Here is a 14,332-nt window from a genome sequence, read left to right on the forward strand (position 1 = left end):
ATTTAATGGTAAGTTAAATGGTAAACATGGCTACTCAGAAAACAGAGGAAAGACAGCTATAAATTTGAAACCATCCTGGGCTATATAACAAGACTCCCATCCCTTCCACCCGAAGAATATTCTTCAGTCCATTGCGCAAAGTAGATGATCAGTGACGATTAAATTTAGAACAACTAGGACATGGCCAGTTTGCTCAGCCAGCTGTTGTCCGGTGACTTTTTTCAAACCGGTATCACACTGCTCTACTAAAAGCTTCTAATGGGAACATTAGCTATCAATTAGGTACCCAGCCATTACATTGGAAACAAAATGAGCAGCACATGGTCACAATTTGCTCATTTGCTAATTGGTGTGAGGCCCACCCTAACAGATGTCAGGACGAGCCACCGTTGCCGACCAGAACCTGATGGGTTAGACCTTGGCTTCAGGGCTGGTCTCTCCCTTCCATGAGATTCGTAACCTAGTGCCTGTGCAGATGCTTCTGAGCAGTGGGGTCCAGAGTGAAACCGTGGAACCCACATGAGGAGCATGGTCTAGACAAGAATGAGTAGGGTGATTTCCTGGGTTGGGAGACTGGGCATGGTAAGGCATCTTGATGGAGAAACGAATTAGCCAGACTGCTGGTGCATGAAGGGTTGCCGCTTCCGAGGCAAGAACAATCTGGGAGGCTGGAGAGGCAGCTGGCCTTACAGCTGGAGCACCGGCCTCTGTTTCCTGGACACTTTTGTTTGATTTCCTGACGTTGGGAAGAGAGCCCAGGATAATAATGACGGCGCTCACTCTGTCTGTGGTGGGGTGTATTTTGACCAGTTTGGGCCCTGTTTATGTGAGGGTAAAACCTACGTGTTAGGCACGCATTGCTGTGTAGTCAGCAGACCTGAACGTCATCTCTAGTTGAAGAGCTGGATATAGAGTAGGTACCCAGTCTTTACCTGCTCCTAGCTGATAGTGAAGAGCTTGAACTTCACTAAGAATATTTGTTTTTATAGTGTTTTTGAATAGCCTCTAATTCAACATTTGATATTTTTGATGGGTGTTAATTATTAATTGGTGTACCTCAAATTCTAATTGGTCTCAATAAAAACCCGGAGTCAGATACCAGGGAGTGAACGGTAAGAGGTTAGAGAAGCAGAGTGGTCAGTCACCAGAGTTCTCACCTCTACCAATGCTCAGACTGAACGGGCCATCCTGTCCTCAGACTGCATGCTCAGAGGGCAGCTGTCTCCACCAAACCTCAGGCTGCACTGAGTTCCTGTCTCCTCCCGCCTTATATTATTCTCTCTCCACCCAGCCATAATCACTCCTTCTCCACCTCCCAGTGCTAGGATTAAAGGTGTAGACTCCGCTTTGAAAAAACAGTGTTTCCCCCGTCACCCACTGAAGTGCTCAGGTCTCCGGGGCAGACCAAAGTCCTTACCCCAAATACTTTTCTTCTAAGAAGGAGGAGAAGCACAGGGAAGCATTTAAGGGTAAGATATGGTCTGCTCAGTGTGACATGACGCCCCTTCCCAATTGAGCATGCCCGTTTGGTCTTATAGTCACCCCAGAGAACACCCTGCACCAGCAACAGTCATTTCCAGAGAGAAAAGATTCTTGCAGAGTCTAAGGCCTGTGTGAATGATAATAAAAAGACTTTCTCAAAGCCTGAAATTTACAGAGACTGCAAGCCCGCTCTGGAACCTGAGAGCATGTCTATCACTGGGCTTTAGGTTTAAAAGATTGCCACACACAAATTTTATCTTTTTTCTACCCATGAGCCTTTAAATGCCATGGCAGAATGGACTCTGTGACTGCCCAGGGCTGTAGCATCTTTTGATTGCTAATGCAACCAAGTAATAAATGTGAGAGAAATCACGGCAATGGCAAAGGCAGCTGTAGCTTTGGACTCTCTCTCCAGCATAGAGGGTAACACTGACACTTTCCCCTCTGGTTGTCTCGCAGGCTTCCAAGAAATTCTTCCCTGTCACGTTCTTCGGCTCCATCACTTGGATTGCAGTTTTCTCTTACCTGATGGTGTGGTGGGCACACCAGGTAAGACTGCCGGTGGCACCCATCTGCCTGGTTTTTCTCTAGTCTCTGTTGTCAAGCGATCAATCAATGTGTTTGCCCTTTGGAAATACTGAGTCGTAATACTGAGTGTGACATAAACAAGTTTCATTTCAGGACTGGATTTTCTTATTCCCCTAGCTTGGTGGTCAGAAATCAAATCAGCATAGCTGTTAAATAGTTATATGGAAGAGAGCAAACCTGGTTGCTGCTTCTTGCCCTGCCAACCAGGACTTGGGCAGAAAGTCAAGATTCTGCCTACCTCAGTATCTTTATTTTGTCTTGGACAAGCAACTCAGCATGGCTGTCACCAACTCTGTGTGTGTGTGTGTGTATGAGTGTGTGTGTACATGTGCGTGTGTGCACATATGTATGAGTTCATATGCTAGGCATAAAAAGTCTTCCATGTTCTCCCTACCTTATATGACCTTGAAATAGGGTCCCTCATAAAACCTGTATCTTGCCATTTCTCAGCAAGTCTGGCAGGCAGAAAACCCCAATGTTCTTCCTATCTCTACTCCAAAGCCCCATGCTGGGGTTACAGGCCTTTTCACATGGATGCCTGGGCTCTGAACTCAGGTCCTCATGTTTCTGCAGGAATTTAAGAGGGCTCTTACCCACTGAGCCACCTCCCCAGCCTTCACCAAGCCTTTTAACAATGGTTATTAAGAGAGGCTGTGAAGACAAAATATTCATCCTTGGGCTTTAATTTATAAATGTAACAATGCATGTCATTTTTGTCACTGTTGGCTCAGTAGCAGTCATAATGCTGATCCCAAGATATGGTCTCAGTGATTGCTGCCTAACAACTTGAATAAGTGATATTCGAGGGCTTCCATAATCAAAGACTAGAGTAGAAATCATTACTTGTTGAGTGTATGCTCCATGCTGGACAGTTCACATCCCTTTGTCCTTTTACTATTGTTTTTGATTCTGTACACAGATTCAGATGCTTTGAGGGGGTAATAATCATTATCTACAATATGCAGATAAAAAATTGAGTTAACAGCTAATTGTGGTGAGGAGCTGCGGGCTGTGTCCTGCAGCCCGGCTCCCAGCCACCTGGCTAGCTTATACCCTGAAATAACAACACGCAAATTGCATTCATTTAAACACTGCCTGGCCCATTATTTCTAGCCTCTTATTGGATAACTCTCACATCTTGATTAACCCATTTTTAATAATCTGTGTAGCACCACAAGACTGTGGCTTACCGGCAAGATTCTAACCTACGTCTGTCTCGGGCCAGAGAATCACCATGTCTGCTTCACTGCCTTCTTTCTCCCAGAATTCTATTCTGTCTACTCCATCCACCTAAGGGCTGATCTATCAAAAAGCCAAGGCAGTTTCTTTATTAACCAATGAAAGCAACACATAGACAGATGACCCTCCTACACCAGCTACTAAATGCCCAAACCGCAGGGCACAGTGCCACACAAGTGAAATCCTAGTACTTGGGAGGTAGAGGCAGGAAATTCAGGAACTTAAAGCTAGCCTCGTCAGAGATTTGGAAGGCATCCTGGGCTGTAGGAGGCTCAGCCATGTTCATAACCACACTGCCATGCTTCTTTACAGTTTGGACTCTTTTATAAGGGCTGGCATTCAAACTCCATGTTGTAACATGAGCGGCAGGGCTGCGTCCCCGGCACCCAGCCGCCCGCATGGCTAGCTTATGCCCCGAAATAATTACACGGAAACTGTATTCTTTTAATCACTGCCTGGCCCATTAGCTCCAGCCTCTTATTGGCTAGCTCTTACATATTGATCTAACCCATTTCTAATATTCTGTGTAGCACCATGAGCTGGCTTACCAGGGAAGATCTTAACCTGCGTCTGTCTGGAGTGGGAGAATCATGGCGACTCACTGACTCGGCTTCTTTCTCCCAACATTCTGTCTGTTTACTCCACCCACCTAAGGGCTGGCCTATAAATGGGCCAAGGCAGTTTCTTTATTAGTTAACCAATGACCTTCCTCCATCATTTCCCCTTTTTCTGTTTAAACAAAAAAAAAAGAAGGCTTTAACTTTAACAGCAAAATTACATATAACAAAACAGTTATCAAGTAAAAATTACAATATTTATATCTATTTTATCTTTATCATAACTAAGGAAAACTATAACTATAACTAACCATTCTTCAACTCCATCAAAGACTCCAGAAGGATATAATATTACCTAAGTAAACAAGAGATCCAAAACTCTAGAAATGACAGAGACATCTCATTGCCTGGACAGTCACCCAAAGTTCCTCTGTACCATTGGGGCATCCATCTTCAGCCTTCAGGCCCATAGTATCCAGCAGACATTTTCATGAAGCAGGAAATTCCAAAGACAGTTCAGTCATTTTCTGCTGTGTCCTGCAGAATGTCTCGCAGACTCTTTCATGAGTCAGGAACCCCAAAAGACCACCTCACCTTTAGGCAAGTTCAGTAGTCCTCTCTCTGTAGGTTCTTTGTGTCCAGTTTGTGCAACAGTCCAGGCAAGAACAGTTTCTTGCCCAAATGGCTATCAAACTCCATAAGGAGCCTCTTCGATGCCCATCTTCATCTTGAAGTAGCTTGGTGTTGCCATGAGCAGACGTGTCTCATTGTCATGAAATACCCTAAGTTATTAAAATATTTTAAATGCCATGTTCTGTAGTCTTTGAAAGATATGAAGAATGCCTATCTAATTGAAATATATCTCTATATATCTAGAAAATCTAACTAACATGACTATAAATTTGACTATTATTGATGATTATCCATTAGCAACCTATATTTCCTAATTATACATTACATTTTTAAATGAACTACACAATCACAATACCTTAAATCAAGATCAGAAATACATATACATATAACAAAATTGACCTTAAAATCTATACAAATGCAAATTATTTATATCTATATCATATCCCCCTTTAAATATAAAAGAACATTTATAAACCATATTTGGGAACATGGGCGCAGTTTTTCTCTCCAAACTGCTTCCTGCTGAATGGGGGCGCTGTATTCAGATCTTTCATGGTGTAACCTGTGTGTCAGGGTCATCTCAGTCGGCAGTTGAATGAAGTAATTTTCTGAAGGTGTTCACAGCAACCTTTCAGGAGGGCGTGGTCTATCATACCATATTGGGATAGACGCAATCCACAGAGTCTCATCCTCTGTGAAAACAAAAGAAGACCCTCTCCAAAGCATCATATCCTTAGACCCATATTCTGAAATCATAATACCTTTGTATCCATTCTTGTTTAGCTTGGCAGCCCATATAATGAAATGTCTCTCTGTATTTAGCTCCTTTACAGTCAAAAATTTTAAGAAAACACAATAATACAAAGAATCCAGACTCTCTGTGACTTTTTCATTTTTACGTGGCTTATTTTTCTTTATTTCTTTTAATCTATAACTATCTGTATTCTGTCTCTTTAAAGACTTTACCCTTTTTTAAAGACATTAACTTAATTTTTTATATATATATTTTTTTCTCTCTCAAGCCTACGTACATTTATCCAACAGTGTCTGAATCCGTTCTATTGTGAATCTGTAATTTTTTTACTATCCAGGAGTATTTCTTAAAATGTTAAGCACTTCTCAAAAACTTAAGTTGCACCATGTAGGGGTAACACGGTACCACCTGTGTCCAGCTCAGTTTAAACCTTAACTGCGCTGTTATTATGGTAATTACGGTAGTTCCTGCCTGAGACCAGCACAGTTCAGCATGGCGGAGTTGAGCCCTCCTGCCTCAGAGCCATTTGGTGCCCCTGAGCCACACACAGTTCCAGACACACAGCAGTCCACATTGCCATCAAACAAGCCATAGCACTTTACTCTAAATGCTCCATTCAAAAGCTCTGTCTCCAGCAGGAGCCAGACAGAGATCGCGATGGCGGCACAGCCCAGAAAGCCGGCATTTTAAAACAGCCAGTTTTTTCCTGTTGCTGAGTCAGGACAATTTTTTTGCCGAACGCAACCCACAAACAGCAAAAAGCTGTCTTAAATTCTCTCTGTGTCCTTTTTTAAGCCCTCTCAGGTTTTACGTGGAGTTCATTAGCACGTTGGGTGCCACTCTGTTGTAATACGAGCGGCTGGGCTGCGTCCCCGGCACCCAGCCGCCCGCATGGCTAGCTTATGCCCCGAAATAATTACACGGAAACTGTATTCTTTTAATCACTGCCTGGCCCATTAGCTCCAGCCTCTTATTGGCTAGCTCTTACATATTGATCTAACCCATTTCTAATATTCTGTGTAGCACCATGAGCTGGCTTACCAGGGAAGATCTTAACCTGCGTCTGTCTGGAGTGGGAGAATCATGGCGACTCACTGACTCGGCTTCTTTCTCCCAACATTCTGTCTGTTTACTCCACCCACCTAAGGGCTGGCCTATAAATGGGCCAAGGCAGTTTCTTTATTAGTTAACCAATGACCTTCCTCCATCAACTCCAAATATCAAAAAAAAATGTGTATTTTTTAAATGATCACTGTGATAGCATTCCTTCTAAGAATTTAAATTATTAAGAATGTATTAAATTAGCCTGGCGGTGGTGGCACACACCTTTAATCCCAACACTTGGGAGGCAGAGGCAGGTGGATCTCTGTGAGTTCAAGGCCAGCCTGGTCTACAAGAGCTAGTTCCAGGACAGGCTCCAAAGCTACAGAGAAACCCTGTCTCAAAAAACCAAAAAAGAAGAAAGAAGAAGGAGGAGGAGAAGGAGAGAAGGTATTCAATCAATTGTAACATACTTAGGGTGAAAATCACTTAGTCAGCATGAAGGAGACCATTTTGCCTCCTGTTGCCCAGGGAAATCACCAGTGTGATTCAAGCCTATAGCAGGTGGCTTCTTCACCTGTTTCTTCTTGTAACTCTTTTTGCCCAAGTAATTTTATGCACAACCCCAGATGTATTGCCCAAATACACAAATCAAACATTTGCTCGTGATAAGTCATAAATTTATTTTAAAACAATTCTTTGGTGTGTATATAATTTAACCATTTGTTAATGTTGAAAGCTCTTTGCATACTGCTCAGAGGGACTTGCTTGTTTGTTGTTGCATGAAGAATTAAACCACAGAAAAGCATGTGTGATGCTGCAGCACAGAGTGAATACATGGTATCTTTTTTAGTTGATCATTATTTGATTTTTAGAATTGCCTGAGAACACTGCATCATGCAAACATGCAGTCCAGTATGGTACAGGTATGTTTAGGACTACTTCAGAAATGGTTAGAAACCCTGCCCTAATCCCAAGAAAGATAGAATTTATTTAATGTTTTTTTCGTTTATTTTACGTATTTGGGCAAAGAGGCACCTACTCATGCCAGAGCACGTGTGTGGGCATCAGAGGACAACTTCCAGCGTCACTTCTCTCTTTCCAGTGTGCAGGCCCTGGGGATCAGGTCGTCAGGCTTGGTAACAAGTGCCCTTTGCCCACCGAGCCATCCCAGGTCCTCATTTAACAACTTTCTAGGAAAGTCAAGTCAGCAACTCAAGCAGAAATTTTTATAATCTAATATCCCAACATAATATAATCTGCAGTGTGGATGCTGCTTGCATGTAGATTACTTCTTTTTCATTTTTAAAGTTTTTATTACATTTATTAGTGTGTATAGAAGTGGAGAGAACACAGTTTGCTGAAGTGTTTTTTTCTTCTTCCAACATATGAATCCTGGAGCTCTAATTCAGGTGACAGGCTTGGTGGCAAATGTCATTTCCTACCCTGGGACTTACCTTCTAGTTGGTGGGGACAGTGAATCTGTGTGCCTGGAGGACTGAGTCAGTTCAATAGACTTGGGAACAAACTGTCAAAATAAAAGCCTGCCTTTAAGTTACCAGGAACTAAGATATTATGTGCTTATAAATAAAAAAGAGATTTAAAAATAAGTATTATATTCCCTAAAATTCTTTATTCCTGTATTTTATTTTGCCCATTAAATTATTTTTAAAAACTACATTTGAAAAAAAAAAACCTTTGGATGTCATAACATTAGAAAACATTCTCTAAAATTTTTGAGAACAGCAATATACCAGTAATTCTGGAATAATGCTCCAGAAAACATAAAAAGTTTATTAAAGCCCCCACAAAGTAAGGTGCTCAAGAAACAAAAGGAAATATGTGTGGTAGCTATCCTAGAATCAGGTGGCAGAAAAACAGAAACAAGAAGATCCCAAGTTGAAAGCTAGCCGAGGCTACATAGTGAGATGCTGTCTCAAAGAAACCATGGCTGGATGTGCGGCTTGATGGTAGAGTGCTTGCCTAGCATGTGCAATGCCCTGAGTTTGATCCCCAGTATAGATGGATGGATGGATGGATGGATGGATGGATGGATGGATGGATGATGGATGGATGGATGGATGGATGGATGGATGGATGATGGATAGATGGAGGGATGATGGATGGATGGATGGATGGATGGATGGATGGATGGATGGATGATGGATAGATGGATGGATGGATGGATAGATGGATGATGGACAGACAGACAGACGGATGGATGGATTTTTCTATTTGAGGCTAGACCAACTATCCATACACAGCTGGCAGTCTCAGGCAAAGTCCATAATGAAATAGAATATTGCACCTTCTCACTTTTCAATAATGATGTGCTATTTATAAGAGCTTTCCTGAAAACTATCATTTTAGCTCACAACTTTCTCGTAAGGTAAGTATTATTATCCCTACTTGATTGCTAAGAAAGTAAGAATCAAGACACTGTACAGGGAACGGTTATCAATTGGTCAAGTCCTTACAGCAACCCTGGGACCAAGGCCTTCTGATTCCTTGCAATTGGTTCTGCATAGTTGTTTTGTTAATTTAGCTCCATATTTCTAAGCCTAAGTTCACCCAATGCCAAGTACCCTGTGGAAATAGTAGAGGTTATATGTGTTTTAGAGTGATAGAAATAATTGAAGGTATTAAGAAAAAAAAATGGGACATTGTCTTAACACCCAATAGTAGATTGTCAGGTGCTGGCCTTAGGCTCAAAGACCATTGGCTTTTCAAGTGAATCTTGCAGCTTCCCTGACAGTCTTAGCAGACAACAATGTGGTGGCTACACTCGGGGTCTTTACAGCCCTTTATTATTTAAAACAGTCTGTTTAGTCCTCATGTGCACATCTAGGACTTCCTGGGCACAGATGCTGACGTGCACTAACTCCTTTATCAGTGACTATGGCTTATTCTTTTATCTTATATCAGCACTTACCCTAAAACAGAGGAGGGAGTCATTCAAAAAAGGTCACATAATGGTGTTGGGTTCTGTGACTTTCAGTCCTCACATTTCTCCTTGCTCTGATATTCAGGTTGGGGAGACCATCGGCATTAGTGAAGAGATCATGGGTCTGACCATCTTGGCTGCTGGGACCTCTATCCCTGATCTTATCACCAGTGTCATAGTGGCCAGGAAGGGGCTGGGGGACATGGCCGTGTCCAGCTCTGTTGGAAGCAACATCTTTGACATCACTGTGGGGTGAGTACGGAGTTCTGTAAGCATGCCCACTAGCTCCACTCTGTCTTTTTTCATCATAGAAGCTACAGAAACATGAGCTGGCTCTCTGAACCCAAAACTTGTCCAAGTGCCAACCAAAACTTATGCCTGGGAGCACCATTCCATTTTACCAGCTGACTTTTTGTTTTCAGGGAACTTAATAAAACTAAGTCATCCCTAAACCAGCAGAAACACATACTTACATACAGAATGTTATAGAAGGTAATTTCACTTACATAGCTGCGCTCTCCACGTATTATGGATGTGCGCTGCCCAGGTAGGACTGGGCTGCTCTGTCAGTTTCATGGTGTTTTTTCCTATCCTCTAATTACTGCCCTAACCAGGTGAGATTGGATTCAAAGGCAGCTTGGGACACACCCAGACCCAGCACTGATATCCTGTCTTCTTGCGTGGAAAATGCTGGCAACCCAGGTTTTGTGAAAGGCAGATGAGATCTTTTCCCTGAGCTGAGCAAACTAGAGTAGTCACTGGGAATAATCTGTAGTGAGCCAGATTGGCAGGGACTCTGTTATCGCTCACATTTCATCTAACTTCTCAAAAGTAGTTGACCAATGACCCTGAATGTCAGCTCCTGAGAAACTCAAGTCACAGAGTCTCTATGCTGCGGGATAATAGGTTTCTTGGCCCTGGAATTGGGAAATTCACTGAGAGGTATCCACTTTCTCATTGAACATTTTGAATGCTGTTCTGTCTTTTTCCTTTTCATTAAACCATTGTACATATATTTGTCCTTGTTCACATGGTGCTTAAAGTTAGCAATTTAAGACACACAACAGTCATGTGGATTATGTGTTATCAACCTTAGTCATTGTTCACGTAGTGCTTACAGTTAGTAACTGAAGACCCACGACGATCGTGTGGTTTGTGTGTTATCAGCCTTATTCCTGTGTGTGGGAGTTGGAGGGCACAGAGCTAAGGCAGCAGGTAAAGATAGCGGAAACTAGAGCAGGCCCTGAGGACAAGTACTCTGCCTGAGAGTGAAACCCAACTGAGTTTTCAGTGTCTGAATCTGCTGTCAATCACCCTCTCCCGATCATGTGACTTTGCTGGCCACCCACCAAGAAGCCTCTTCCTCTGTCTACATGGAAACCCTGACTTCTTTTCCAGAGTCTATTCAAATCCAGGGGTTTCTACTCTGGTAGACTCAGTATATTGTATTCTCACTGTGATTATTTCCTCCTGCCAGTCTGCGAGCCCTTCAAGCATCCCCTACTGAACTCACATAGCCTAGCCCCTTGTCTAATCATGGTAGCATCTCACTGAGGCTTCTAGAATGAACAGATACGTGGGTGTGTTTTCACGGAAATTGTTCTGGGATAAGCTATCAGGTCCAATCCTTCCGCTTACAAATTTACATTCCCCTTAGAGAGTTCAGCGAGAGGGGAGGGAGGAGAATGTCCTGTCGTGTAAAAGGAAAAAGTCTACTACAGCTCTAAGTATTCAGATAGATGTGTTTGCCATGTTTTCCAAAGGCACATGCTCTAACAATTACAACACGCTCCTTGTTCATTGTTACTAAATTAGGTATAAATAACAACAAAGGAAAGTCTCTCAGTCTTCAGTAGACCTGCTGCCAAAAGCCCTTCATTTTGATCTTCTGCAAAGATTCAATAATTTTTCTTAGAGAATATTCAGTTTTGTTCTCTTGAAGGACATTTATCTTTTCCAAAGCCGTGTGGTCCTGGCATGGCGTGGTCTCTCCTGGTAAGCTGGCGGGCCCCATGCACTGCTCTGCTCAGTGTTTTTATAGCCCTAGAAACTAATGCTGACTTCAGGCGTTTCATCCTGTTGCATCCCAGGTTAACCAGTGTCTTTCAATGGAGCTTTTCTCTTTTTTTCTTTTGCTTTATGCTGTTATGGGAATTTTATGGATACCTTTATATAGAAATTTCTCTTTTAGTTATTTCATTAGAATATATCCCTTAAAGGAGCAATAACAAACTATGTATTTTGAATATTTTAATGGATATTGATATATTTTATATATTTCTTTTCCAAAATGTGTTCAGTTGTATGTTTTTATTGTCAGGACGCTGATTGCACTGTTAACAATACAGTGAGTGTAGTTTCTCTATAGTCAGTCTTGCCAGCATTTCCTATGTACATAAGGGTTTTAGAAGATACATATAGAAATCAATAATCATCTACCACCCACTCAAATATGTATATTTTGCATGATTAAAATTACATTGCTAGTTTTATTTTTGCCATTCATTTTTTTCAATTAAAATTATACACAAGGCCCTGCATTCAATCCCAGCATATCAATAAGTAGATATCATGTGAGCAGTGGAAGCAGAGGGGTCAGAAAGTCAGTATTATCCTCAGTCAAATAGCAAGTTCACAGTCAGCCTGGGCTACACGTGAGACTCTGACTCAAAAAAAAAAAAGAAAAGAAAGAGTAAATTGAAACTTACATCATGAGTATTTTCCTATTAGCACTATAAGGCCTGCAGAGTTTGTTGTTCAACAGTTTAGCTTGGTTGTGTCATGATCTTATGCAGCCCAGGCTGGCCTCAGTCTGCCTATGTAGCCAAGAACTCCTGATGCTCCTGCCTCCACATCCCAGGTGCTGGATTTCAGGCACCACGTCTGTCTTAGGCAATGCTGACGAACTCGAGGCATCTCGCATGCTAGGCAAACCCTCTTCCAGCTGCTCGGAAGTCCCGATCTCTAAGCCTGTGATTTTAAATAGCCACATAACATTACACCGGCCTACGCACTCTCTAACTAGTTCCTTATTGCTAGAAATTATAAAAAAAGATCCCCAACTTCTTCCTCAAATAACACTGAAATGATCATTCTTCTGATTGAAGTTGCATTTGCAGCCCATTCCCTCCTTATGCTTGATCACTGACAACAGAGGTGACAGATCAAGAGGTGTGGGAAATGTCACTCCCTGAAAAGAGGTTTTACAAATTATCTGAAATCCCACCAGCCTCGACTTTACCCAAGTCAGTTGTGCATGTGTGTATGGGTGTGACCGTGGGTCGGTCAGCTCTCCGCCCCCATAATAAACATCTAAGCTCTGTCTCCTTAAAGGAGAAATGGTTTGTTTTGGCTTAGGGCTTCAGAAGCGTCAGCCTGTGGTCTCTTGTCCCTCTTGCTTCGGGCTTTGGGCAGCCAGTGTATCGCAGTGGGACTTTGTAGCAGAGAAGGCCTGTTCACCTCATTGTGGCCAGGTAGCAAACGAAACAACAGAAAGGGACCAGGGTCCCAAAATCCCATTCAAGTTCACAACCCCTGTTGACCTATCTTCCTCCCATCCACCTCCTAAAGGTCCCATCACCTCCCAAAAAGCCTCAGACTGGAGACCACACCTTTAACACACAGCCTTAAAGGGATGTTCAAGACCCAACTATGGCATGGAGTTTAGTGGGAGTGAAGTGTTTGGCTCCCTCAGCCCAGAGAGATCCTCTGAAGTAAGCATCTCCCACCCAGGCTCTACCGAGCAAAACACCTGTGCTGTCATCGCAGGCCCTCATGTCAATCACTTGAGCTTTGCCCAAGTCAGCAAGGACCCTAGGGGGTCTGCATGTGCTAGGCCTGGGAATTCAAAAATACATACACACTGTGGGCTCTAGTTTCACACACAGTTTCTTTCAGTATTGGCTGTTTTTAAGATAATGCTTATGTCTTATTTGCTTTCCCATTAGGAAATTTGGGATTCGTAAAGTTACTTCCTCCCCTACATCCCAGAATCATAACTAAACCTTCCTAGCCAAGCTCCTGTAACTGGCTGCACGCCACAGAGCTGCCTCCAGAGGGCAGCACACCACTAGAACCTGATATTTTCAGCCATGTTTCTAACGTCTGTGTCTTCCCAGCAAAGATCTCAGAGTCTTCACTCTGGTTAGGGAGCAGTGGGTGTTGTTGGATTTCAAATGTCAGTTCAAAGCAAGAAAACTGGTAGGAAATTTTATAATAAAGTTTTTCTTTAAGTCATTATAAATAAACAACCCTCTTTTGTTTATTGTTTGGGGCGGGGGGTGGGGGTGTCTCACTGTGTAGTACCAACTGTCCTGGAACTCACTCTGTAGATCAGACCAGACCTCAAAACTCACAAAGATTGACCTGCCAATCTCTGTCTCCTGTGTGCTGGAATTAAAGGCACACACCACTATGCCAGCCCAAGACCCTTTTTAATAAATGATTATCACAATCCTTCCCAGCATAAACTTCAGACTGCCACACAGTGCCTTGGTCCCCACCCCCATCCTACAACCTCACTGCGTTTTAGGTTCTCAGAGGAGTCCTTGCTGCTCTGTCTCCATTCTGAAGGTGGCTTTTTCTCCATTTCTGCCGCTCCTTCCTCTACCATTTCTTGCTGTCCTCTCTTCCCTTCAACTCGTGCAAACCTTGGTCCACCTTTCCAGGTGTACACACTGTAATCTCCACTAGGAAGAAAACAAAAGGGAATTCGGATCAAATTCCAAGGTCGCCCGTAGCGTCACGGTTTTGACGCCTTTGACGTAGTTCACCAGAGAACAAATGAGTCAGTCAGGAAACTGGTCAAGGTTCCAAAGCTCCACCCCCCGCGCCCCGCCCCACTCCCTTACATAGTTTCCTGGCCCAGCAGTTTGTCCTCGCAATCCTAAAAAGTCATCCTCCTAGCCGGGCGATGGTGGCGCACGCCTTTAATCCCAGCACTCGGGAGGCAGAGGCAGGCGGATCTCTGTGAGTTTGAGGCCAGCCTGGTCTACAGAGCTAGTTCCAGGACAGGCTCCAAAGCCACAGAGAAACCCTGTCTCGAAAAACAAAAAAAATAAAAAATAAATAAAACAACAAAAAAAAAAAGAGTCA

At 42.9% G+C, this 14,332-nt stretch overlaps 1 protein-coding gene across 4 annotated transcripts in view; it reads left to right on the plus strand.

Moving 5' to 3' along the window:
- Nucleotides 1-14,332, plus strand: part of Slc24a2 (solute carrier family 24 member 2) — a 255,169-nt gene that overhangs the window by 232,174 nt on the left and 8,663 nt on the right. For all 4 annotated transcript variants that reach the window (XM_057784053.1, XM_057784051.1, XM_057784052.1 and 1 more), the window contains 2 exons: nucleotides 1,942-2,031; nucleotides 9,324-9,490. In XM_057784053.1, the coding sequence (XP_057640036.1) occupies nucleotides 1,942-2,031; nucleotides 9,324-9,490 (257 nt within the window). The remainder of the gene's footprint in view (nucleotides 1-1,941; nucleotides 2,032-9,323; nucleotides 9,491-14,332) is intronic.

This window comes from Chionomys nivalis, chromosome 11 (assembly GCF_950005125.1).
Source record: "Chionomys nivalis chromosome 11, mChiNiv1.1, whole genome shotgun sequence".
Classification (NCBI taxonomy): Eukaryota; Metazoa; Chordata; class Mammalia; order Rodentia; family Cricetidae; genus Chionomys; species Chionomys nivalis.